The following is a 27137-nucleotide window of genomic DNA, read 5'->3' on the forward strand; positions in this document are numbered from 1 at the left end:
CACAGCATCCCACAGCATCCTACAGCATCCTACAGCACCCCAGAGCATCCTACAGCATCCCACAGCATCCCACACCACCCCACAGCATCCCACACCACCCCACAGCATCCCACAGCATCCTACAGCATCCCACAACATCCCACAGCACCCCACAGCATCATCACAGCACTCCACACCACCCCACAGCACCCCACAGCACCCCACAGCCCCAGCCCAGGGGTGACAGGTGCTGGGGAGTCTCCGTGCAGGAGCCCCCAGAGCTCGAGCAGCTGTCCCCAGGCAAGGGGATGTTTTGTCCCTGGAGAACATCGTGGGGAGCTCAGCCTTTCTGGTGGAAAAAAGAGCAGTTTTAGGACACAGGGAGAGCAGCTGGAGCACTGGGGGGGTTCTTCACAGCCACACAAGCAACAGGAGAGACTGGGTGACTCTTTAAGTGTCTTTAATCCAAAGGACTGAAGAGCAGACCAGGAAGATTAGTATAAGCCAACAGACAAAAATAATTAAAAAAAAAAATTAAAAACAAAAAAAAAAGGGATAAAAACCAGTTTTCAAAAACAAATTAAAATTCCATACAGTGTCTAAAAGATCGCCTAAAAACTAAACATCGCCTTAAAAAATTGGTTTTCCCCATTCAAACACATTTAACGAAGTGAAACATCGTGACAAATAATAATAATAATAATAATAATTCATGGACTAAAGACTTCAGAGCAGCCGCAGGAGCCACCCTGGGGGGAGCAGCAGCACCCCCAGCCCCGGCCAGGGAGGGGTTGGTGCTGCCATCCTGGCTCAAGCTGTGCCAGCTCCAGCCCTCCCCTGCCACCCCCTGTCCCCAGGGACCCCCCCAGGGCAGGGGGGTGGGCATGGGGGGCACACATCCCTGCAGAGCTGGGGGGCAGGACGGCCTCCTGTTCCCCCCCGAGCTCAGAGCTGCGCCCCAGGCCACGGAGGGGGAGCCCCGAGCAGCTGCAGACAGACACACACCCCAGACAGACAGACAGACAGACGCTGCTGCCAGGTACATCCAGCTCGGCTCAGGGAGGTGTGGGGCGCTGCTTTTTGGCTCCTGGGCTTTATTTGGTGGCCCCCACCAGGCCAGCAGGACAGGGGGGAGGGCAGCTCTCCTTCCCTGACACACTGCCAAGCCTGGAGCTTGTCTCTAGCCAGCATCCACACAGGGAACACGCTGCCTGGGTTTCAGCTCTACAGTAGTTTTTAAAAAATATTTATATGTTATATACCCTAAAAAGGTCACCACAGGAGTTTCCATGTCTTTGGAAGGAAGGAGGAGAAAAGAAAAAATAATATATATATATAAATCAAAACTGTTTCACAAAAGAAAAATAAAAATCCAATTATTGGCGAAGTTCACCTACAGGACAAAAATCCCTGGGTGCAGGTGTGGATGTGAGGGGAGGGGGAATCTCAGCACCTGCTCCAGAAAGGTCAGAAACACAGGTGAGTAGCTAAAAATAACTAGTCTGGTATAAATGTCTGAATTCCATGCGCTCGATAGAACAGTCTGTTTCTTTTTGTCTTTTTTTTTCTTAAAAAATATATATATATATATATATAGTTATTGCTTTCTGGAGGGCTGGCGGGCGGGGACCCTCAGTGGGGCAGCGCGGCGGGCTCGGGGGGGTTGGCTTTCTTCCTCCTCTTCATCAGCAGAGGGTTCGAGGAATCCTCGATTTTCTTGATCTTGATTTGTTCGTAGTCCACTCGCATGGTGGCCAGGGCACTGGTCATCTCCTCCTGCGGGCAGGGGGCACAGAGCCATCAGCAAAGCCCCCCCAGGCTCCCCAAAGCAGCTGGGGATTAATTGCAGGAGGGCCTGGGTGTCCCACTGCCAAATTTTTTGGCTCCATCCCAAGCACAGATCTGCCCCAGACCGAATTGGAATAGTGGAATTGTTCAGGTTGGAAAAGCCCTCCTCGATCTGACCTGTGAGGGTGGGGAGATCCCATTCCTGGGATGGAATTCCCAGAGAAGCTGTGGCTGCCCCATCCCTGGCAGTGTCCAAGGCCAGGCTAGCTTTGGTTTGGCTCAGTTTTCCTGGGATAGCGGAAGGTGTCCCTGCCCTGGCATTTGAGGTCCCTTCCAACCCAATCCATTCTGTGATTCTGTGGTAAAGCCAACACAGCCACTCAATCACAGCCCAGGTGCCACATCAGTGCAGTTTTTGAGCACTTCCAGGGACAGTGGACGAGCCTGGTGTGCAGTACCACAGGAGAGGCCATTCCCCAGCTGACAGAGGGGTGCAGAGCATTGCAGGCAGGGACAGAGAGAGGTTTTACCTTCACATCCTCCCACAGGTCCTTCTCCTCCTTCAGCACACGGCTGGTGTGCAGCGGGGTCTGGGGCACCTGCATGGATTGCTGCCAGGAGAGGGGAGGAGCGTGAGCTGGGAGCCACAGGCATCCATCCTGTCCCATCCCATCCATCCATCCCACGGATCCCATCCCATCCCGTCCCATCCCGTCCCATCCCATGGATCCCATCCCATCCTGTCCTGTCCCATCGCATCCCGTCCTGTCCCATCCCATGGATCCCATCCCATGGATCCCATCCTATCTTGTCCTGTCCCATCCTGTCCTGTCCCATCCCGTCCCATGGATCCCATCCCATCCTGTCCTGTCCCATCGCATCCCGTCCTGTCCCATCCCATGGATCCCATCCCATCTTGTCCTGTCCCATTGCATCCCGTCCCGTCCCGTCCCGTCCCGTCCCGTCCCGTCCCATCCCATCCCATCCCATCCCATGGATCCCATCCCATGGATCCCATCCTGTCCCATCCCATCCCGTCCCATCCCATCCCATGGATCCCATCCCATCCATCCCCACCCTCACCATGATCCAGGGGTGGTTCATGAACTCCGTTATTGTCATGCGCTGGGTCGGGTCTGTTTTCAGCAGGTTGCGGATCAGCTGCTTCACTGCGAGCATTCGGGCAGGGTCAGGGGCCAGCAGCTCCCGGGGGGCTCTGCTGAGCTCCAGCCCAGCCCCAAAACCCCTGCACCCCCTCCTGCCACAGCCAGCCCTCAAAGGGAGACCTCAGCCTGGGGACAGGCACCACATTTACCTTCCTCGGACACCTCGGACCATTCAGGGTTGGGAAACTCGTACTGGCCCATTCGGATTCGCTTCTTCATGCCAGGAGAGATGGCCAGGCCGTGGTTGGAGTAGAAGGGGGGGTACCCGCACAGCCTGCAGCAGGAGAGGGAACACAGCCAATGGGCCACCCCAAAAGCCTCCCCAGGAGCACCCACACACAGGGCAGTGCCAGGAGCAGGAGCTGAGCCCGGCAGGAGGGAGAGGAACCCTCAGACTTACAGAATATACATGATGACACCGAGGGACCACATGTCACAGGACTTGTCGTACTTCTCTGGGCCCAGCACTTCTGGGGCTGGTAAAGACAGAAGAAAATCCTAAATCCAAGCGTCAGCACCAGGTGAGAGGGCTCTGCCACCCCATGGAGACACCGAGAGCCACCTGCAGCTCCGGGCACTCTGGGAAGCGCTGCCTGGAGCAGGCTCCCTGCTGCACCTCAGCCTCCAGAGGTGCTGGGCTGCACATGGCACCCTCCAAACCCCCCCAGCTCTGCCCCCCAGCCCTCCAAACCCCCCAGCCCAGCCCCCCAGGCACTGACCCACGTAGTAGGGCGTGTAGCACGGCGTGGCCAGGGAGTTGTGCGTGGTGGTTTCCTTGGCAAAGCCGAAGTCGGTGAGTTTCAGCACGGCGTTGGGCCGTTTGGAGGTGTACAGGAGGTTTTCCGGCTGGGAACACGCAGGGAAGAGGGGGCTGAGCAGCAGGGCTGGGCCAGCCCGGCCCTGGCACGGCCAAGGGGGGCTCAGCACTGCCAGGGGAGGGCTCGGGGTGGTACCTTCACGTCCCGGTGCGCGATGTTGATGGAGTGCAGGTACTGGATGGCTTCCCCAATGCTCTTCATGATCTCTGAAGCCTCTGAAGCAGCAAAGAAACCATCAGAAGCCTTCACAAGCAAGTTAAAAAGGGCACCACCACTCCCTGGGAAACTCCACAAACCAGGAGTCAGAAGAACCTGGCTGAGGTCAAAGGGGTTCTCTCTGCTGGAAGTCCCCCCACTTTCCATGGAGTCTCTGCCACTCCCCTGGGTAAGGAGCCTGTAGCTCCCAAAAACTGCAGGGGAGGGATGGGGCAGAGTCCAGCCCCTGATCCTGATACCAAAGAGGGGATTGCACCATTTAGGACACCCAAGCAGCAAGGAATCCAGCTGGGAAAGGCTTCCCCTTAGGGTGGGAAGTCAAGGGAGCAACAGGCTCAGGGTTTGGGTTGTGTGGCTGCTTTGCCTGACCAGAGGGAACGAGATTAATAAGATTAATAAGATGTATGAGAACCACAGCCCATGGACTTAATTTTTTGTGGAAGGTGGGTGTTTCTGACAGGAGTGGGATGGACAGAGCGTGGGAGCAGCTGAGAAAATCCCCCCTAACCCTATTCCCAAGTGAACATGAAAAGCAGGGCTCTTGCACCCATGTTCCTCTGGGAGCTCCAAACTCTGCTGAAGGCTCAAGAGTCACTGAGGGGATGGGGTGGACTGAAAGGCCAGCAGGGCGTGGGCTCCATACCCCGTTCTGTGAAGGCCTGGTCTCCCCTGTCCTGAATCCGGCTGAAGAGCTCCCCGCCATCCAAGCTGCAAGAGAAGCAGGTGGTGTTACACGCTGTGTGTCCGTCTCACGCTGCCACAAGCTGCACCAAACCCTCTGCTGCTCAGCAGGAAACAACCCCCTTCCCCATCCAAGTGCTTGGGTTGGTGCTTCTGGGGCATTTCAGAGCCTCCTCCTTCCCGAAACGAGCAGGGCAGAGGCTCTGTGCTGGCAGAAGCGCCGGCGGACGTGGTCACCCCAGCAGCCCACAGAAACACATTTACAGTAAAGGCAGCAAATGTGGCTTGAAGTTGGTGAGAGCTCTCCCAGCACACGTGGCCTCCTTTTGCTCACAGGCCAACTGCCTCAGCAGCATCATGACCCAGCACAGAAGTGCTGAGCAAAGCTCAGGGCACGGCTGAGACATCAGCAGTGTCACAACGGGCTCCCCAAGCTGGGAGGCAGAGGCTGGACCCCACTGCAGCACAGCCAGGTCCCATGGGAGGTGTTGGAGAGCCTCTGGTGGGGTTCCCTCCCCAGGTACCCCCCGGGAAATGCAGATCCCACAGAGATCAGGACTGAGATATAGGAGAATGCTCCATGAGAGCAGGGATAATGGCACTTCCTGCCCCTGCCTTATCTGACTGAAGCAGGAGCAGCTTGGCTTTCCCAGAGCTGATAGCATCTCCTTGACAGTCACATCTGCAACAGCAATAGCCTGCAGCCCTCAGAGCCCTCTGTTGCACAGAGCCTGCCAGGATGGATCCAGACCCTGCCAGGATGGATCCAGACCCTGCCAGGATGGATCCAGACCCTGCCAGGATGGATCCAGAGCCTGCCAGGATGGATCCAGACCCTGCCAGGATGGATCCAGAGCCTGCCAGGATGGATCCAGAGCCTGCCAGGATGGATCCAGGGCCTGCCAGGATGGATCCAGAGCCTGCCAGGATGGACCCAGAGCCTGCCAGGATGGATCCAGAGCCTGCCAGGATGGATCCAGAGCTTGCCAGGATGGATCCAGAGCCTGCTCCTGCTGGAAGTCAAATCCTGCCTTGCGATGGGCGTTGCCCCCAGAGCACCCCTGGGTCACACAGTCCTGGGAACCCCTCAGCCACTCCTTCTTTCCTCACCACACACCCCTTTCCCACCCCTGGCTGCCCAGAGTGCCAGGGTGGTTCTCAGGCGCCTGTTCCCCCACAGGAGCCGCTCTGGGACTGCTGTGCCACCTGCCCTGGCACTGCTCCTGCGCCCACTGCCCCCCCAGGCGATCTATCAGCTTGCCAGAGGAGAGGTTTTGGCAAGAAAGCTGCATCAAATCACAGCTGCGGTTGGGATGTGGTTTCAATACTTTCCCCTTCATCCCTCCTCCTCGTTCCCAGGTTAATACCAAGCTCCTACCCAAAGCAGAGCCGCTCAGCTGCTGCAGCTGACAGGAGCTGCCAGGGCAGTACCAGAGCTGCCAGCTCGGTGTGCTCGCTGCCCCACCGCAGCTGCTGGGCTGCCAGGAACCCGCTGCCTACCCCGGCTTTTGATGGCCAAAGCCAGTTTGGTTCTGACCCAGCGAGCCTCGCAGAGCCGAGCGTGTTCTCGGGATGACTCAGAGCCAGCGCAGCCCCCGTCCCTCCAACGCCAATCCCCTGCCCAGGCCAGCATCCCTCACACTCCCCAGGGCTGGAAGATGCCGACCCCCGTTTTGGCACCACCCTGCAGGGCTGGGCGGCTCCTGGGCCGGCACTCACCACTCCATGACGATGAGCAGACACTTCCTCCCCTGGTAGAGGTTCTCGTAGACGTCCATGATGCGAACGATGTGCGCGCACTGCGATGCTCGCCAGTGCAGCTCCACTTCCCTGCGGGCCTTGGGGCAGTCCTGCAGCATCTGCGGGAGAAGTGACACCCTGTCAGCCCCGAGCCACCCCCGGGGAGCCGGGTCGTGACCCCCGGCTGGCACCGTGGCCACCAGAGAGGACGCGGGGGCGAGGGCCGGGTGCTCCCTGTGGGCGCAGCGAGAGTGCTCTGACAATGCCTCCATCCCCATCTAGTGGGAACGCTGAGAAGCCGTTTGCCCTCAGCTTGCCCTTCCTCCTAAGGCTTGTAAAAGCTTATTCTGGCTGCCTGCCACCTCCCAGTGCCCCCTCCAGCAAGATCTACTGCATTTATGAGCCAGCTTCTGCACCCTGATACCTCCACCGCTGCACCCCTGGGTGCCACCAAGCATCCTCGCTCTCCCCTTTGCTGTCCCCCATCATTTCCCATCCCTCAGCCTGCTGCTCCATGGGACCCTCCTGACCACAAAAGCTCCCTCAGCACAAATTCAAAGCCCACCAGCACACATGCCTGGGGAGGGGACAAAGCAAACCTCCAGATGTTCCCTAAATTACAGCTCTTTAATGAGCCCCCTGCCCTTCCCAAAGACAGCTCAGAGTTCCCAGGTGCAGGAAGGATTTGCTTGCCTGCCATAGACTATTAATTATGATGTTTGTCAGGATAAACAACCAGCCTTAATTATTGTGCTCCTAAATATAGAATAACAAATGTGTCTATCTTAAGCGCAGTTCATTTTCCTTCCTGTCCCTGGCAGCCTTTGGGGCCGGGCTCAGCCCCTTGGAGCCCCTTGGAGCAGCAGTGAGCAGGGGGATGTGGAAACACACCCCCACCCTGCAGGAAACAGCAGGTTTGGTCATTTTACCGAGATTTAGACAGAAAAGTCCTGACCCCTCTGAGCTCTCCACACTCCAGGAGCGGAGGAACATCAGCCCTGAGACGCTTTGCAGGACCCAGAGTGGCGCCCAGCACAGTGGGGATTTCACAGGAACAAGGATTAATTCCCAAAAAACACAGAAGAAACACTTACTGATGCTGCTGCCCTGGCAGAGTAACCCTGGCACGGGGAAAGGCACAGCCAGGATGTGCCCTTCAGCTACCCACCCAAAACACCATCCCTGGGCTCTGCTCACGCCTCTCCCACCTCCTCAGCTCTGCTGCTTCCCCAGGAGAGGAACCCTGCGGGAACCTGTGCACCTGGGGAGGCTCAGCAAGGACCAAAGTGGCCAAAGGCAACCTTTGCACAACTCCTTGCCATCACTCACACCGACAGCTTCAGGGCAGAAAGCTGGACAGCCCCTCCTCGCTCCTCTATTCCTTAATTAGCCTAAAAACCAGATCCTGCAGGAGCCAAAACCCTAAGAGTAACACCAGCCCCCCGAGGAGCCGTGCAAAGGGGACTGGAGAAAAGCCTGGCTATTTGCAGCCCCTCTGAAGAGCCTGGAGTGGGGACCCAGGAAGCTGAAGAGAAAAGAAAAACAAAGCAATTTGTAATTATGCGCCGGGAAAATGGACCAGCAGGAAGCAGCTAGTTAACATCATTCTGCACAAGACAAACAGCAGAGGTACAGCAAAATACATCCCATTTTTAGAGGCCACTCCGAGTGCTTTTATAGGAGATTAATTGGATTTGTAACGAAGCAGGAGGCAGCAGCCTCCATTACCTGCGGCAGCACAGCCCTGACGTTTGTTTTTGTACCCGGCCAACCTCCAGGAGCAAACAGCTGCTCCAGTGTTCTCACAACACCCAGCTGGGATCCAGCTGCTCCCCTGCCAGCTCTGCCTGGAGAGGTGATGGAGAGGCTTGGAGAGGAGCAGATTAAGCCTCGTTAAGGGAATGATTTGGTCAATTTAGGAAATGTTCCCGGTGGCAATGGTGTGGTGGGGAGCTGAAGGCCAGATGCACAGAGGCTGCGTGGGGAAGGCCACTGCTGCTGCAGGAGGGATGTGGGGATGGACAAGCCACAGCAGAGGCAGCCCACAGCCCCAACATCACCTGCTGCACCCCAAAACTCCTGCCCTCAGCATCAGCACCGGCTCCCTGTGCCCTGGGATGCTGGGAATGGGCTGAGCACTACACAGTGGTGGGGCAACAGCACCAGTTTGTCCCCTTTAGGTGGAAGCCAGCAGCTCCCACAGCTGCCAGCCTTCCCTCCCATTGCCCAGCCCCAGCCAGCAGTGAAACCTCTGGTGGGTGATGTCCTGGCACTGCTCTGCTCACAGGAACTCCACATCCAATGTATTTGGGGCTGTGGCAACCCTGCCCTCGGCCCTAATGTAGCCCCGGTGTCCAGGGCAGCCTGTGACCGCAAAAAGATTTATATTTCTTGGCTCCCAACAAGGAGGTTGGGATGGGAAAATCACCTCGTGTTTCCCCTGAGGTTCAGCAAGGATGAACTGCCCCCATCCCACCCCAGCTGATTTTGCAACCCAGTAATCTGGAACACAACCAGGGTTAACCCTTCAATGGCAGCAGCCAGGACAGCTGCTCTCAGTTCAGCTTCTCCAGCTCTTTTCTCCTGTTCCCCTTGCAAAGAAGGGCTCCTCGGAGATCAACCTCTGCATTATTCCTGCCTGCTCCTGCTGGAGAGAGAGGAGGGCTCGGCAGCTGAGCTGGGCAGTAACCGGATCCCCGAGTTACACAAGTGTCCCCGGGCAGGGCACAAGGGCAGCGCTGCAGAGGAAGCTCTGCCACCACCTCGGAGCAAATCCGGGCAGGATTCACACAGGAGGAGCTGCATCCCTTTCCTGGGATGGCTGTTGGGTGCTCAGATTTGCAGCCACATCTCCAAACATCAGCTCAGCATCCCAGAGCACCCCTGTGTCCCTCAGCACCGCAGGGGACAGCTCTGCTCACCCCATCCCATCTCTGCTTCCCACTGCGGCACCTCCCTGCAGGAAAGCAGGGAGAGCAGGGATCGAGCCACTCCACCCTCCTGGCAATTAGGGAGGAAATTCAGCTTTCAGCCGCGTTCCAGCTCTCCTCCCAGCAGCCTGACACCTCTGAGATTTGGGCAGACAGCGTTGTCTGCCATCCTGTGCCTTGGCTCAGCCCAGCTCCCCCAGGAGCCTTTCCATGCTGCTAGAGAAATTAGTTCTGTGTTCCTCTAAACACCCTCATTAGCTTCATTAGAGCCCTCAGGCCCAGAGGATGATGGCACAGCCCAGCCCGATGTGCTCAGGACCCCGAGAGCAGCAAAGGCTCCTCATGAGCTCCAGCAGCACCTCTGGGCTTTTACCCACCTTGGAAAAACAAACCCTGGAAGCAGCTCCTGAAAACAAAACAGCTCCTCAGGGTTTCTGCAGGGGAACCTCTCTGAGCAAACCCAAACCCAAACCCAGGCTCCAGCCTGGTCCTGCAGGCATCAAAAATGAGCTTCAGCTCCAAGGAAGAGCTCAGCACCACGTGGAGCTGGATTTCCCCCCATCACCTCAGGACAAGCACAGCACGGGTGGGTGGGCACGAGGAAGGAAGGAAGGAAGGAAAGCTCTGGAGCAAAGCAGGGGCTGGAGCTGCCCACGCTCACGTTCCCTCTCCGAGCGTGTCCTCAGGCACCACTGATTCAGTCTCACCGCCTCCTCCTGGGATGATGTTCCATGAGTCACGACAGGTTGGAAAAGGAAGCTCCCTGCTCCCGTGGCACGCAGGAGGTCCCTGAGGACACTGTCCCACTGTCCCTCCTGTCCCACTGTCCCTCCTGTCCCACTGTCCCTCCTCGCTGTGGGTGCCACCACAGCCCCAAGTGCCACTGCCCCTCAGCGAGCCGAGCACACTCAGATGGGCAAGAGGACAAACTCGCCTCCCACGGGCAATTCCCATGGGAAGTGAGGATCAGGCTCACTCTGGGGTGTTGAGCTGCCCATTTCCCAGGGCTTCCCCACGCTCACCCCGGGCTCTCCAGCTGCTCTTGCAGGCAGGGTGGTTTTATTTCCATGTGTGTTTTGATCCCCCCCGATTCTCCTCAGTCCCCACAGAACAGCACAGGCCATGCGGCACCCACCCCTCCAACAGGACCTGCAGGGCTGTACCCAGGCCCCAAACCACCCCCAGGAGCTCCCCTGCACCACAGGGGTTAAAATAAACTCTTGCTGAGTTGCAAGAATAAACCCACAGCGAAGAGGCAAGCTGTCATCCCCCAAATTATCAGCAGGGAAGCAAAGCAGAGCTTCCCCCTGCCTGGATCACACACGCAGGCTTTGGATTCCCCTGACCCGGCTAGCACAGGGCAAGCAGCATTTTTTCCTAATAAAGCAAAAGGGTTTCTCTTCAAAGGATTTTCCTCTTTTAATCTTCCCCTGCAAACTTGCTGCCAACTGGCGTCAGCTGCTTTACACATTTGTAGGGCCAGAGCTGGAAGCTTTGCACAGGCTGTTCCCACCTCTCCCTGGACTGAACTGAGCCTGTGATGCCAGAATATTTGGGGAGCCCGCAGGTAATGAGCCCAAAGCTGCCCCAGTCCCCACCAGACACGGCTGGGAGGGAGAGGGCAGCAGCAGGACGAGGAAGCAGCAAAGCTTGGTTCCGCTTTTGGGCTACAAAAGAGAAATAAAATCACGAGTCCCAGAGCCCCAAAGAAGAATTGTGTTACCAAACGGAGGGAAATTCATGGTTGAACCACAAGGCAGTAACAATTAAAGGTGCAGCTCAGGAAGCCTCCCCCACATCATCGTGGCTCTTATATAAACCTTTACATTAACCCCATCCCCGCTGCTTACACCCACCACAACCTGCCTGGCTGCCCTGGTGACGGGACTTTCCCAAGCTGGGCTTCACTTTTGCTCTGCCCACGCCCAAAGAGCCACAGAAAGAGTTTGAAGCCCCAACAGAAGAGGCAAAAGCCTCATCCTCACGTTTGTTTTGCCCGGGGAAAGTCAGAGAGCAGGGGTGACGCGTCTGGAGGAGGAGGAGGCGCGTGGCGTGGGTCCGGCAGCAGCGTGCCCCGTCCTGCCAGCCCAGGATGAGTGTTTGGAGGGCAGGCTCTGCTCCCTGATGGAGGTGGTTTCATCCAAGGTGGTCTGCGAGGCAGGACAGCAAAGCTGGACAGCCAAGCATCAGCTGCCCACCTTCCAGAGGGATGGGAGCCACCAGAGCCGACACTGAGGCTCTGATCCACACGAGCGCACTCGGCTCCATCCTCCACATTCTCTCGCCTCGGGGAAAATGGAAAGGTTGGAGAAAGGATCCCAGCAAGAGAGGATTATTTAGATTAGAAAGAGCAGCACAGGAGAGGCAAGCGAGGCCGAGCAAACACGAGCTGACACACACACGCTCGAGCTGCTCGGCCGCATTCTCCCAGCCTGAATGATCCAAGCGCTCCCAGGAAGACCCAGAGCCACGGCGGCAAGCTGGGGGAGAGCATCCCCAGCACGGCCCGACAGGAGCAGCCAGCCAGGCGTGAAGAGGCTGTGCCAGCCAGGGGAGAGCTAAAACCCCTGCCAGGAGCGGCTTGGAGGGAGGCAGATGCGGGGGGCAGATGTCGCAGCGCGCTCGCCCTGCTCCTGCGGGCGATGTCGCAACGGAGGACGGAGATGGGGCGAGGGAAGAGGCAGCTCTTACACGGTGCTTTCACAAGGGGCCTTGCTCAAGCCCCGGGTTCTCTGTGCTCCAGCTCCCCTGCTCGTGGGGGTCCGTGCCCGGTGGGCGATGCTCGGGACCCCCCGCCCCGCACCCCCCTGCCCGGGGCATCTGCTGAGCATTTCCTTGCCCCGCTCTCCCCCTGCGACAGATGCAGCAGCCATTCAGCCTTTTCAGGCTGCAACAAAAGCCTCTCGAGGCACACAAAGGCGAGGAGCAGAAGAGAGGCCTGGGTTTAAATAAGAGCCACCTGCCAGGGGCCCGTGCCCCCCGTGCAGTCGGGGCGCTGCCCCCCGGCCAGCCCCACGCTGCTGAGCCCATTTCCCAGCAGCAAAAATGTTCTTGGCACATCCTGGAGATGAAGTTTCCGAGTGGGTATCCAGGAGCAGCACCCTGGATGCTGAGGGAAGGGTCCGAGCGTGGTGGAGGCGTTGGGGATGAGGCTGGAGGTGGGCAGGAAGGGGCTGCAAAACTCACAGGAGAAAGTCAGAGCAGGTAGATGGCAACAAGGCAGCGGCACGAAGCTCTGACTCACAGCCAGCAACAGGCTGGGGTTGGTGCTTAAAGGAGAGAAATAAAGAGTGTTGGCTTCATTTATCTGAGGAAAACAAAATTAGGGGTCTATTCAGTGCCATGTTTTTGTTTTGGGAGCCTCCCCTTCCTCCCAGCCCTCAGCAGCAGCAGCAGCAGCAGAGCTGGGTTTGGCTGACTCACCCTACGCTCATCTCTCCAGGAGACACCGGGTGAGGAGCAGGAGCAGCCCAGGCACAAGCCACGGTCACGAGCTCCCATGTCCTGCTGTGCCACATCTGGCTGGAGTGACAGAGCCACCACCCTGCCAGGACCTTCCCGTGAATCCCACAGGGACAAACGGGGTCACAACGGCCAAAACGCTCCAACCCAGCCCTCCCCATCCCTTTCCAAAGGCGTCCAAGGCCCACCAGGAGCCACCAGAGCACTGGGCTTGAGCAGGGAAGGCACCGACTGCCCTGAGGCCAGAAGAAGCCACAGCTCCATGAATGGAGCCATTCTGGGCAGGGATGCTCAGATGCTCTCTGCAAACCAAACCCCTGATCCCACACAGCTCTGCTGCCTCTGCCGGGGCCTTTCATCCACACAACCCAAAGGGAAAGGGAAATAAGGAACCGTGGGAAGAGCAGAGATCCTCCCAGCCACAGCTCCACTCACACCACCTTCGCCTTCCACCTCTTTGCAGAGCTGAGGGCCGGGGTCAGCTCCTCCTCCCAGCCCCTCTCCTTGCCAGATTTGCTATCGGAGCTGACAACGCCGCGAACGGAAAAGCACACACGTGCTTCTGTGATAGGAAGTGGTTGATATTTGCAGGTGTGATTAATACCAAAGTAAACACTGATGTAAACCATTAACTCAGGGCTGACCTATGTCCTTTGTGCTTCCTTCCCACAGGCAGAGCTTCAAAAAACCCCTGATCACCAGCACTGCACGGTGCTACCTGCAGCAGCCCTGCGCACACAGCCAGGGAGCACAGAGCACCCCGAGCATCTCCTTGGGTCCCTGGCTCCACCAGCCTCCCACCAGTCCTGGGGACAGCCCTGCCTGACCTTCCCGCTCCCTCTGCCAGCTCTGGAGTCCCCACACCCACATCCCAGAACTGCTTTTATTTTTGGACACGTCCACCCATTCCCTGAACGTTTCAGCTGAAGCGATTTTGGGGAGAGGCCCAGACCCACGCCTGCGAGCGGAGCAGCCGTGAAGCCCTGCCAGAAGAAGCCCCACAACACTCACTGCTTCCCAGCAGCTCCTGGGCTTGAGCTCTGCCCAAAAATAAAATTTCTCAGGGCTCAGCCCATGGGCAGGACAGAGAAGAGGAGAGGAGAGCAGAGGCTGCCACCCACCCCTCAGCACAGGAGTCCTGCCCGCGGCCTTTCCACACAGACCTCAGTGCAGCACAAATAAATACATGTGTATTTAAAGAAAGGGAAAAAGCCAAACTGAAACACAAAGCTGCATCGAGGCCAGCCCATCCTGAGGTGCCACTTGCCCCTGGCACTGGGAGCAGGACGGCCTTGGGATGTGTTTCCTCCACCGGTGCCAAGCCTGAGGAGGGTTTTCATTTACGCACCCCCGAAGCTCGGTGACGACAGCACCATTTTGCATCATCCTGCCCTTCCTCAGCTGTTTGTTTAACACAGTTTCACCCCTGCCACGGGCTTTGTCAACACCAGGCCACTGCAAGCGCCTTGCTGAGATAAGGTCTGGACGTGCAGCCCAGCTCTGGGGGATCCAGAGCAGAGCATCCCCCCGGCTGCTGGGACCCACCACCCGCCTTGGCAGTGCCAGAGGGGCTGGAATCACGGAGAACCCACAGCAGGCACCATGCCCACACCAGTCTGGAGCCTGCCAGAGTGTTGGGAGCAGGAAAAGGCCAGGCCAGGAGCAGCTCAGGGATTTCATAACAGGGCTTTGTCTGTGCAGGTGCTCAGCGAGGCGGGGGCCCCGCAGACACTGACAGCCCTCCTCCTCCTCCTCCTCCTCCTCCTCCTCCTCCTCCTCCTCCTCCTCCTCCTGCTGCTCCTCACATGGCACAGCAGACAGGAACCTCTGTCACCAGCAGCCCTGATGCCCAGGGCAGGGAGAAGGGCAGCAATGTGTGTCAGGAGAGGGGATGGTGATGAAGGGGCAGAGGGACAAGAGGAGATTGTACCCCACTGCGTGATCCAGAGCTGGTCAGGGGCACACAGCCCCCACCAGCCTCTCCTTTGCCATCTCCCCAAACACCCCCAAAGCTCTCACTGCAGTCTCCAGGCTGTCCCTGCCCCTCAGGCCGCTCTCCTCGTCCTTCTCCCAACCCCAGCACCCTGCAGGACCTGCAGGTGGAAACCCCCGTTTGCCACAAACCCACGTGGCTGAAGAGCCAAGCAACGCCCCAGACTCGAGACCCAGCACTACCTAAGGCTGTGCACTTCCACTTTACCCACAGCAGTCAGCACTTCAGAGGAAATCCTGGGCTCTGAAGCAATGCAGTGAAGCCCTGAGAGCCTCCTGCCAACCCAGGAGCCGAGCAGGGCACTCCTCCTCCAGCAGCCACCCCGAGACTCCTTCGGCAGGAAAACACAGTTGTGTTTCTATTTCAGAAAAAGCCCTTCTCTGCATCCTGCTGGCACCACATGAAAGCTCTCAGGACACAGTGGCTATTCTTAGCTCCCTGCAGGCTTTTGGCAGCCCCAGGAGCCTCCAGGGCACCTGTTGGCAGCAGCAGCCGTGCGGCCCCGGGGCTGGGGAGGTTTGGTGAGGCTGGGACAGAGCCTGGACCAGCAGTGTCCCAGTCAGCACCATCACCTCAAAACACCTCGGCCAACGAGTGTGAAAAACTCACTGTGAAGTGCCTGGCTGCACAAACTTCCAAAAATACCAGAGGGGAAATTTCCCCCCTGTTGGGGGCTGGGGTCAACATGGAGCGAGGAGCCACTGAATCATGGAGTGGTTTGGGTTAAAAGGAGCCCTGAAGATCATCCAATTCCAACTCCCAGCCATGGGCAGGGACACCTTCCCCTAGCCCAGGCTGCTCAGAGCCCCATCAAACCTGATCCAGCCTGGGCTGACAGCAGAGGTTGTGTGCTCTCATGTCTTTTCAATATACAGCAAAACCACGTGTGGCAAACACACTGGAAAGAGTCACTGATCCTGCCATGGATGCTCAGCACCCCACTGCTTGACAGTGTTTACCAGCAGGCTACTTGATTTCCTACCAAATCCCACAGGCAGCAAGTGGTTTGGACTCATTTTGCCTGCTAAATTAAAACGGAGATGTGATAAAAAGGATAAACGCACGGATATTTAAACAAACTAACAGAAAAATCTCCTCCTGCAGCTACTGCTGCTCCCTTGGCAAAGAGCCTGGTCTCCTTGGGCATTCCCATGCCCAGCTTTTGAAAAGAAACTTGTCCCTTCCACACACCCTCATCCCAGGGCAGCGTTATCCAGGACCCCGGGGCACGGGGTGAGCGGGGGGCAGCTGCTCCCTCCGGGTCAGCCGGGGGCTCCTGGGCCCTGCTTTGTATGAATTTAAGCTTTTTCAATCCCACTTATTCACGAGGAGAGCTCAGGGCTGGGAGAAGCCAGAGAGCAGACAGGGCAGCCTTTGTGTGGCTCTGCCGCCCACCCCGGGGCTCGGGCAGCCCCCGTGTCCCCCTGGGGCTCTGCGGGGAGCAGCGGGGCTGGCACGGCCCCACTGAGCCTGGAGCTGCACCTCGAGTGAGCAGAGCCCCATTTCCCGAGCCAGAGGGAGAAATGAAGCCTTGAACGGCCCCTGTGAACGGCACTGCTCTCACACAGGGCAAGGCTTTTTCCAGGGCTGCTGGGGGGGATTGGATTCCAGGTGGGTACAAGATCCAGATGTCCAGTGATGGTCAGCAGTTAAGTCACTGAAACCCTCGAAGCACCAGCACCACGTCCCAGGCCAACCCTCCTGCAGTGACATTTGCCTGCTTGTTTCAGGGCAATCTTTGAGGAGAAGGAAACATGAAAGGAATGCTTTGGTTAAAGCCAGAGGTGTTAGACCTGCTAAGAACAGAGCCTGGCAAAACTGAGCTAACGGGGTACACTGAGCTCCCCAAACCCTCTCCTTGCTCTCATTAGCTGGGCCCACAGGGCCAGAGCTGTGCCTGCCCTGCAGCTCCTCCAGGCGAGGGCCAGAAATGGGAATATCACCCCAAAGCAGTGCACTGAGGCACACCAACACCATCCTCCCCAGCTCCCCCTGGCAGAGGCAGAAACCTCAGAGCTGCTCCACAGCTCTGCCTCCCACCCAGCACCTGCCCAAGCTGCTCAGCAGCACCCAATGACCACATTTTAATCTATCCACAACCTCCTCAGCATCGTCCTCACCCAGCTTTCACCAGCCCAGCATCTGCACCCCAGCAGGCCTGCCTGTCTCCTCCAGCAGTGAGGAGCTGGGGAATGGGAGCACCAGGACACTTCCAAAGACCCCCAGGGACCTGCTGAATCCCACCAGCCATGGAACATCTCATGTCCTGGCTGAGTTGTTCTTCACAGCAGCTCTTCCTTACAACAAGAGGTTGGGAGCTCCGAGGTGGGATCAGCAGGGTGGGAGGGGATGGAGAGATGTCAGTGACATCCCTCTCACCAGGAGCGGTGTCCTTGTGGAAAATACTGAGGACAAAAGCAAAGCGCTTCCCAAGCCTCTTCCTGGGCCAGCAAGGGGAAGATGTTTTCTCCAGGAGCCTGGGCAGGCATCCAGCAAGGGCTGCAACACCTCCCGGCTCCCCAAAACTGCCCTGCTCTGCCGGAGGCACGGGAGGTACCCAGCCCAAAATTCACAGCTCTGATGACTTCCAGGAGATAACCTGAGTTTACACTTCCTGGCAAGCCCGCCCTTCCCAGCACTGCCAGAGCCTCTTGCGCAAAAGCTGCCTGCCCGGGGCTCTTTCTCCCAGCAAAGCTCCCAGCAAAGGGCTCGGGAAACAGCCCCAGAGGAGGAGAGAGGCACACACAGCCCCGAGGGGACCGGAGGAGGCTGGCACAGGTGACAGTGGCTCCTTCAGCCTGGCTCTGGGAGTCACACCGAGTCCCAGAGCCGTAGTGACAGCTCGGTGACAGCCACAGTGGCCCCTCCTGCTCACCAAAACAAGTGGGGATGGAACAAGTTGAAGTTGTTGCCAAGGCTGAGCTGGGAGATGCTATAAGGCTCATTGCTGCTGGAATTCCAAACTCATCCTTGCTACCAGACACCTCCTCTTTATTTTATTTACTGCTTTTGTTACACTGAGCTGAGGATAACATGCACACTTTCAGGTTTGTTTGGACCTGATTCCATCTGCTTTTGCCCCATCCTGGTGGAGATACCCAGAATTCCAGCCCCATTCCCAAGCAAAACCCCTTGGAGCCGGCTCACCGAGGCGATGAGCTGCCACTACTGGAACTGCAGCCTGACAGGGACAGGCTGCCAAATTTCCACAGCAGCCCCAGCTTGTGTTCCAGCCACATTTCCCTGAAAACACACACTTGGCAGGACATGCAAGGAGCCCTTGGAGAGGCTGTCCCAGCTCGGTGCGGCACAGCAGGGCCAGAGGACACGGCAGGACAGCGACCGGGAGAGCAGCTGCTCCAGTCTGAAAGCTCAGAAGATGCTCCCAAGCCAGGAGGTGCTGCAGCCCCTGGGGAAGGGACAGCACAGAGCCCCAGCCCGCTGGGACACGGGTTTAGCCTGAATCAGAGTGACCCCAAACCTGCCTGACCCCCATCTTCTGGGGCCAGCAGAGCTGGAAAGCTTGAGCTCAAAACGGGCACCCACCTGCAGCCAAGGGCACAAAGCAGCAAACTTAATTATGGTGATGAAGGAAATTAATCCATCCTTCCCCCAATCCCCAGTCTATAGGCCAAACTGGATAAGGACACCAAGAGCGGAGCAGCAAAGCCCCAGCCTGGCTGGGCGCCCCAGGAACATTCAGATCTGGGTTTGTGTTTTGGACTTTATCTCTGGTTTAGGCTACAGCTGGCAGGGCAGCCAGGCACAGAACCACGTGCCTGAATAATCTCATTACATATGACGGCAAAGGCTGTGCCAGCTGCACAGCTCCTGGGCCAGAGAGCTCACCTGCCCTCCCCATGGGGCACGTGGGCACAGCACAGTGCTGAGGGAAGGCCATCGCCCACAAGATGATGCCACCATCCTCCTCAGCAGGACCAGAGTGAAGATGGAGCCACAGGGGAGCTCCCAGAGTGCTCAGAGTAGATCCTGCATCCCCCTCCCAGTGACATTTTTGTGGCTCACAGCATCTCCAGCAAAACTTTTCATTTCAGGTCATGTCAGGTCCAGCAGCACTCAGGGACTCGGGGCTGTTAGTCCCCTCCCCAGGCCACAGCAGTGAGTTAATGCAACCATTAAACCTGCCAGCCACTGTAATCCTCACCTCAAATTGGTAAAATCTTAAAAGGCTGAAATCTTTGAAATTACTCAGCCAAGGGGTACAAAGGAAAAACAGTTTAAAAGGCTGTTAAAGCTCTCTGCATTCAGACCTGCTCTTGCGTGCCTTGCTCCAACCCCATCCATCTCCTTTGGGGAACTGGCCACAGAGCTGAGAGTCCTCCCCAAAACGAGCCTCCAGGCACTGGGCACTCTCACAGCCCTGGTGCCAGCCAGAGCTGAAAGGAGAAGATATTTCAGAGAGCAAGACAATCACAAAATGGTTTGGTTGGAAGGGTGGGTCACCTCCTCCCAGCCCCCTGTGCCGAGGGCAGGGACACCTTCCACCAGACCAGGCTGGGTTTCCACCTTGCAGCAATGAAGATGGGACCCACTTTCAGTGGGACACAGGTCCCAGGGGCTGTTAAACTCAACCCTGTCACCCCCAGAAATGACCACGATGCTGGCTCAGTCTGACTGCCCAGGCTCCAAACTAGTTATTTTTGGGAAGCAGTCAGGCCAAGCTGTGTTCCCATGCCAGCCTCGAGCTGGTGGAGGGATCACCCTTGTCCTGCTTCAAACTCTCCCTCCTCCAAAATCAGCCAGGTCCTGAAAACCCTCTCCCAGCTGCTGCCTCACCTCTGCAGCCCACAAAGGGCAGAGGAGCTGAGCAGCCTGGGGTGGGCACGGGGCTACCTGGGGACACCTGGCACAAGCCAGAGCCCCTGAGCTGGGGTGGGCACGGGGCTACCTGGGGACACCTGGCACAAGCCAGAGCCCCTGAGCTGGGGTGGGCACGGGGCTACCTGGGGACACCTGGCACAAGCCAGAGCCCCAGAGCTGGGATGGGCACGGGGCTACCTGGGGACACCTGGCACAAGCCAGAGCCCCGGAGCTGGCCCATGGCGGGCTGTGGCAGGCGCGCTGGCCCCGTGGGCAGCCCCGGCGCGGCGCAGGGGAGGCAGCAGGGGAGGCAGCAGGGGAGGCAGCAGGGGAGGCAGCAGGGGAGGCAGCAGGGGAGGCAGCACGTTATTCTTGGAAACCAGGAGGTGAGGTCATGCTGCCTGAATGCTGCAACTTGAGGCCAAACGCGCGGGGCCAGTTGTGCTTGGAGAGGAGCCTGACTTCTGCAGCGAGGGCCGTCTGCAGGTCCGGAGGCCGCTTGAGCTCCGAGTGGGAGGAAAGGCTTTCTTAAGGAAGGAGGGCTCTTCCCTCTCAGTTTCTCAGCAGACAGCAAGACCACAGCAAAAGGATGGGTTTGAAAAGAGGAAAGCCCCCGGAGCATCTCAGCCCACCAGGAAGGCTGAGAGGATGGCAGATCATAAAGGGGTGATGCTGCTCCGGTGCCACGGGATCAGCCCAACAGCCACTTCCGACCTGGCCACTCCTCAGGATGCCTCCCACGTACCTGCACCACCCTGCAGCCCAGCAAGAGCTCTTCCACCTCGTCAGATGCCAGAGCACATCCCAGAGCTGTGTGGGAAGAGAGAAGTCACCAACTCGATCCTTCAGGCTTCCTCAGCAGGAACCTTCCGGGAGTTTCCATCACCTGCGCCCACCCCTCGCGCTCCAAACGTGCCAGGAGAGCCGGCTCTCAGGCTGCACAGCCTCAGTTTTTATTTACACTTTGTTTTGGTTGTTTCAGAGCACGTGTCTGGCAAAGCTCAGCCTCTGTTCTGCATCACTCACTAGCTGAGGCAGAGCCATCACCTCCAGAGCCCCACGAACCAGCAGCGTCCTGTAACGAGGTTTTCCCGGTGTTTGTGTGGAAGTGATGGCACAGAAGGCACTAATCTTGCCAAAGGCCAGCAGGGCTCAGAGTGAATGGCAAAATCATCCTTTTACCTGGTGGTATTTGGCTATAAAATCACACATCCAGGGGCTGTGTTTTCAGCCTGTGTGCCACAGGCAGCTCCGCTCCTCAGCCCGGAGCCGTCTCTGAGGTTTGGTCAATCACTGCATCTCAGTTCCCCGCCTCTGAAAACATGGGAAATGTCTTTTGCAAGACCATGATGGCATTAGATTATTATTGAGAGGAAGAGCCCCGCCACTTCCTGAGCACGTACCAAAGAGAAAACCCCTGCTCCCGGGCCTTATCCGTCCATCACAGTCGTAGTTCTGACTGCACAGAACATGTGAAGTGTTTAAAAGAGATTATGGCAAATCCTACATCATTTAAACAAACTCAAACCCCAAGTCAGTAGACTCCTTTGGTCAATGAGATAATAAACCACTGCTTTGGAAAAGTCCCAGTGATGTCACTGCCATTTCCACGGCTTTTCAACCACAGCTTGCACAGAAGGCCACAGCGAAGACATTTCTGATTATATAAAATACATAGCAGAGCTAATAAAAAATACATCTCTCCACTGAGAGAGGGACAGAAGAACAGCAGACACAGCAAGCTGCTTCCCATGAGCACGAGCCCAGGATCTCCCTCACTTCAGGGATGTTTTCCCAGATGGATTTGCAGAGGGACACAGCATTTGATCTCAAACTGGGTGCTTTGGCTACACCAACTCACCCATCCACGGAGCTGCTCAGCTATCAGCTCCTGCCCTAATTCCACAACAGGCACCTTCCCAGAACAGCAACCCACAAACACCATCCTCCTTCTCCATCAGGAGAACCATCACTCACAGATTGTCAGAGCCATCACTCACAGATTATCAGAGCCATCACTCACAGATTATCAGAGCCATCACTCACAGATTATCAGAGCCATCACTCACAGATTATCAGAGCCATCACTCACAGATTATCAGAGCCATCTCTCACAGATTATCAGATGAGGCCAGGATCCACACTGAGTGTTTTGCAAACACGCCCCAAAGCACCAAGGATGCTCCAGAAACAGGGGCAAATCCACAAGCAGCCTCCATGGCCCTGAGCTCCTCCAGCCCTTCCAAAGCTCACCAGTCCAGGTGAGGATCTCCTGCTTTGAAGCTGAAGTCAGCAGCGAGGTTTGTTCATTTATTTTGAAGGAAACCTGCTCCACAAAGAGCTCCATCGTGCAACGGACACAACAGAGGAAAGCTCATCACCTGCAATACCAGTCCCCACTCTCCAGCCTGGCTTAGCTGCCATTTCCTCGTGGAATTAAGGCAGCCAGCCCAAAGATTCGTCGTAAAAGTGGAATTTGCAGCAGGCAAAGAGCCCTCGCTCCCAGCCCCACCACTGCAGCCTGACCACAGCCAACCCTGCCAAGTCAGGCCAGCAGTGACCTACATACAGCAGCCTCCCCAGAAATTATAAGCCTGATTTTGCCTAATAATAAATCACACCAAGGTACAAGGAAGAACGGGGTAAGGAAGCAGGCGTTTCAGCTCCATTCATCACCTCTCCCCGCGCTCCCTGCTCCCACCCTGCAGCGGATCACCGTGCTTCAAACAGGGGCAGCTCAGGGGTGACTGACTGGGACCATCCGTGGCTGCTTCACACCAGATAATTCAGGGCTGCCACACCTCAGGTACCAAAAAAGACAATAAAATTGGGGGTGGGAAACAGAAGGATGAACAAGAATCTATAAGAAGAGTAGAGGAATCTCTTGTTTTCACCCAGGTACTACACAGCAAGCAGAACTACCATCCATTAACTCGCACACAGCATCATTTTATTTAATGATGTGTCTCTGCCATGGACTATTGTTCTGGAAGGAGAAGAAAATTTGCCTTAATGTTTTCACTGCTGCTAGAACACTGTCCCCGAGATCAAACTCTCCTGGAGCACTGAAAAATTCTCTTCAGCGAAGTGACTCTCAGAAAAACCCTTTTGGTACCAAAACCATCTCTTGACTTGGGAGGAAGAGCTTTAACAACACAACATTTGCTCGTGGCCCAAGAGGAAGCACAGCATGACCAGAAGACATCGTTCACATCAGGGAGAGACACAACTGTGTCTCATCCTCCAGTGAAGGATTGCATTGTTATACAAGATTTTGGAACAGCAAACCTAAAGAATGACACTCCAAATGGAAAGGTTCACTGCACAACCAAAGCAGGCAGCAGACAGATTTCAGCTGTGGCTCCTGGCGATGGGCCATCAGGATTCTTTTAAGCATCATCTGAAATATGACAACTCGATGCAATCACTTCTGTGGATCCTGCTTTAGGTCATCTTTCCACTCTGATGCAGCCCGTGAGTAATTTGGACCCAAATACCTCTCCACAGGTCTCTAGCAGAGACGTCAGCCCGGCTGTGTACCCGAGGAGGGAATGAAGTCAGCACACATCATGTCTAGAGCAGTCACCCACACCAAGTTTGGGCTCTGCAGCTCAGTCCAAATATCCCAACAGAGTAAGCCAAGCTGTAGGTCACTCTCACGAGGGCAGGACGAGCACCCACGGGCTCATCTCGGAGCCCAAACTCCCAGCGTAGCAGTTTGGAAGGTGCTGGAGGGAATCACTTACAGTAGCAGCTGTGCTGCTCTTTGAGAAGCCAGGGACACGTCCAACCACTCAGCTGAACTCGTCCCTCCCCATCAGGGACGCCAGGAGAGGCCAGGACAGGGGACAGGCAAGACAATCCCTTTTCCTAAAAGAGATTCAGTGTCGAATATGCCTCACCCTGCAAGAGCCACACAGACACTCTGTCACCCTCCTACACCCCAGCTTGCAGTCCCACACTCCAGGACGCTTTTCAACAAGCCCAGGGACCTGTGTGACACAAACTCTGACCCCTGGCTCTGACATGGGCAGGGTGACAGCAGCGGTCCCGTGTCCCAACCCCGCCGGGCAGAGCAACCTCCGGCCTCCTCCATCCTTCCCCTTTCAGGGCTGCGAGAGGGAAGTGCTGGGATCTGTGCTTTAAATGTGTGACTCAACTTCAGAGGCGAGGAGGAGCCCGTCTGTCAAAACAGAAGAGGATTTCGCTAATTTTCAACCCAATGAGATGACAACACAATGTCACCCTGGAGTACAACGCGGGGATGGCAACGTCTTCGGCGTTTCTGAAGGAAAAGCCAAACTTTTATTACCTAGCCGACCCCCCTTCCTTAACCACAGACATTCAGCACCACACCTTGCCCACGCCACCACCTCTGCAGCACAGCTTGTGCCCCCAAAGCCCCACGTTCATTCCCTCACTCGGGTTATGAACCCCAGACACCGCCAGAGAGGCAACTCTAAACACAAAAGAAGTGGGATTACAGGTTTAGGTGGGAGTTGTAAGTTTAGGTGAGCGTTATGGGTTTAGGTGGGGTGTTTTTAGCCTTCCCAGTTCTCGGGGTAACGCCAAGGATTGGAACAGCTCATGTGTGGGCGCAAATTGCACGGATGCTGGAGAACACGGCGCTCCCACCGAGCAGCCAGCCTTGCTCCTGGCGTGTCAGGAATCCATTCAAACTTCCCCAAGCCTCGCTGGCAGGGAGGCACGCTCCCCTCCTCGCTCAAAAACCTCGTTTGGAAACAAGGAGAAGGGCGGCATCACCCAGAGTCTGCTCAAACACAGTAGCCACTGCTGAGCTACGCCTGCCAAAGAGAAGCAAGTTAGGGGTAACATCTTAACGCTGAAATAGTCCCTGTGGGAAGCGGGGGACGGCTCGGTGTTACAGCCGGGAGGGGACACGGGACGGGGACAGTGAGCAGCTGCCGGTGCTCACAGCACACACCACGGAGGGACCCCCGCGTTCCGCGGTGTGACCCCACACTCGGGGATCGGACCCCGGCATTCCAAGATGTGCATCCCCCGGGGGCATCCCCGCCAGGCCACGGTCTCCACTCCAGGCCAGCCCCCCACCACCACCCTCGTGCTACCAAGATGTCATTTCGCTTCCTTTCCCACTACAAAGCTGGAAAGCCGCGTCTCGCCGCTTTTAACGGGGGGGAAAAAAACGAGATTAAAGCGCGGCCGGAGGGGGGGGGGGGGCTCATTGTCCGTCGGGCCCCCCCTGCCCCCCCGGGACCCCCTTCCCCCCGCAGCAGACACCTTCCATCACTGTCAGCAGCGCCGCTGCCGCTCCCCGGGCCCCTCCCGGCCGCGCCCGCCCGGTCCCCGCGTCCCCCCCGGTCCCCGGCGCGGGGGTCCCCGCGCACCTTGAGCGCGAACTTCTCGCCGCTCTTCTTACTGAAGATCTCCAAAACTTTCCCGTTGATGCCGAGCCCCAGCACTTGCGTGGTGACCTTGTAGTCGTCCGTGATGGCATTCTTCCGGATCTGCAGGCCGCCCTTCCCCGGGAACGGCGGCGGCCCGTGCGGGGGAGCGGCGGGCGGCGGCGGCGGCGGCGGCTGCGGCGGCGGAGGGCTGGGGAAGCCGGCGGGCGGCGGCGGCGCCCCGGAGAGCATGGCGAGCACCGGGCTGGCTCCGGGCGGGCTCGGGGAGGGCTCCGGGAAGGCTCCGGGCGGGCGGGAGGGCGGCGGAGCCCCTCGGGCCGTGCGGGATGGGCCGGGGGTGCGGGGGGTGAAGCAGCAGCGCCGCCGCCGCCGCCGCCCCCCGCCGGTGCGCCCCGGCCCCGACAAGAGCGATGGCTCCGGTACGGCGGCTCCTCCTCCTCCTCCTCCTCCCGCCGGGCCGGCTCTGATGTCAGCGCCCCGGCCGGCGGGGGAGGGACGGGGCGGGGCGGCCCCGGGGCTGAGCCTGCGCCCGCCGGACCGGCCCCGCCGCTGCCCCGGGGGTGCCGGGGCTCCGGGGGGACGGGAGACCCCCGGGGGGACGGGAGACCCCGGCCCCGCCGCCGCCTGTGTCCCCTGGAGCCGGCGGGGGGATGGCAACAGGTTCCCGGCGCCCCTCCAGTGACACAGGAAAGGCTGCTCGCAAGAGCGTGGAGCCGCAGGACAAGAGGGAATAATGGGCTCAGGTTCAGAGAGAGATTTAGGTTGGTACTAAGGAAAAAATTCTCCGCTGTGAGCGTGGGGAGGCCCTGGCACAGGGTACCCAGAGAAGGGGTGGATGCCCCGTCCCTGGAAGTGTCCAAGGCCAGGTTGGAGCAATCTGGGAAAGGGGAAGGTGTCCCTGCCCGTAGCAGGGCTGGAATGAGATTATCTTCAACATCTCCTCCAGCACAAACCGTTCCATGATTGTACAATTCAACCAGCAGCAGCATCCCACCCGCAGCTGGCGTCTCCTCGCTGTCCCCAGAGCATCCTGAGGTGACAAAGGGCTGCTCTGAGGAGTGGGGCACTGCTGGTGCCCAGCACCTCACCCACCATCGCTCCATCTACAAACATCTCCCAGGAAGGCAAGAGATGTAACCAACACCACAGCACAGAGAGCATCAGGGGACTGGAGGCCAGTCCAAAAAGAGTAAAGCCTGTCCAAAAAGAGTAAAGCCTGTCCTGATGGTAATAAATGTTCATGTTCGCCCCAGAATTCAACAAAGGTGAGGCTAAAAGAGAAGAGATCCACAGTGAGGTGCAACCTGCCCTTGAGCTGCCTGACATCCAGTAAAATCCAATGAGCATTCCTTCTGCTAGAGCACCACAGGAAATCAAGATACTTCATTTATGGATATACAAGGCACACTGACAATCCCTGTTTTCTAAGGGTTTTTTGACATCCCTCCCTCTTACCCAGCTGTCCCACAAAAGGCAGGGGGTGTGCCCTGGGGAAGGGATGAAGGAACATCACGGTACACAGGACCTACACCACATCCTCCACAAGCAGCTCCCACCACAAGAAAGAAGAATCCAGGTCCTAAAAAGGGCCAGGACAGTGAAGGGCAGGGAAGGGCAGGACAGTGAAGGGCAGGGAAGGGCAGGACAGTGAAGGGCAGGATAGGGGAGGGCACGCTGTGGCCTCTGTGTCCCTACACACAGGCAAGGCCACCATGGAGCAGGAGGCATCTGCTCCACCTCTGCCACCTCAGCACCTTCAGAGATCAATAAAACCCTCTCAGGCTTTTTAACCAAACCAATGAAACTGCTCCCAGTTTTACACAGGCCATTGTTAGCCCGTGGCTGATCAATAGCTAGGTGAAGCAGCGGATCCAGCTAATCAAAGTACGTCATTAGCAGCAAGAGACTGAGTGTCTGTCAGGAGGTGGCAGTGACAGTCACCAGATGGGAGAGTGAGTAAACCTACACCAGGCGCTGGCAGCTTTATAAATAAAACTCTTGTCGAGCTCCCCGTGCCTCTCACTGAGTTCTGAGTTTCCCTGAGAAACCTGGAGAGCAGCAGAGGCCTTCACCCGCTCCTGGCTAAGCGTTGGCTGTGAGAATTTCCCACTTGGAAAATGGATTTATTCTGGGTCTTGCAGCAGAATCTGATCCTG

At 57.5% G+C, this 27137-nt stretch overlaps 1 protein-coding gene across 1 annotated transcript; it reads right to left on the minus strand.

The window, feature by feature from the left end:
• Nucleotides 1–422: 422 nt before the first annotated feature.
• On the minus strand, nt 423–25227 carry MAPKAPK2 (MAPK activated protein kinase 2). The gene is made up of 10 exons (XM_005529334.3): nt 24964–25227; nt 6368–6507; nt 4611–4675; nt 3887–3966; nt 3653–3779; nt 3334–3409; nt 3083–3207; nt 2851–2936; nt 2298–2378; nt 423–1755 (listed from the first exon to the last, which is right to left on the minus strand). The coding sequence occupies exons 1-10, from the start codon at nt 25210–25212 to the stop codon at nt 1612–1614; spliced, it is 1173 nt and encodes a 390-aa protein (XP_005529391.1). The 5' UTR covers nt 25213–25227; the 3' UTR covers nt 423–1611.
• Between the last annotated feature and the right edge of the window lie 1910 nt (nt 25228–27137).

Source organism: Pseudopodoces humilis, chromosome 26 (assembly GCF_049639895.1).
Source record: "Pseudopodoces humilis isolate 2021_Gansu_Grassland_sample_001 chromosome 26, ASM4963989v1, whole genome shotgun sequence".
NCBI lineage: Eukaryota > Metazoa > Chordata > Aves > Passeriformes > Paridae > Pseudopodoces > Pseudopodoces humilis.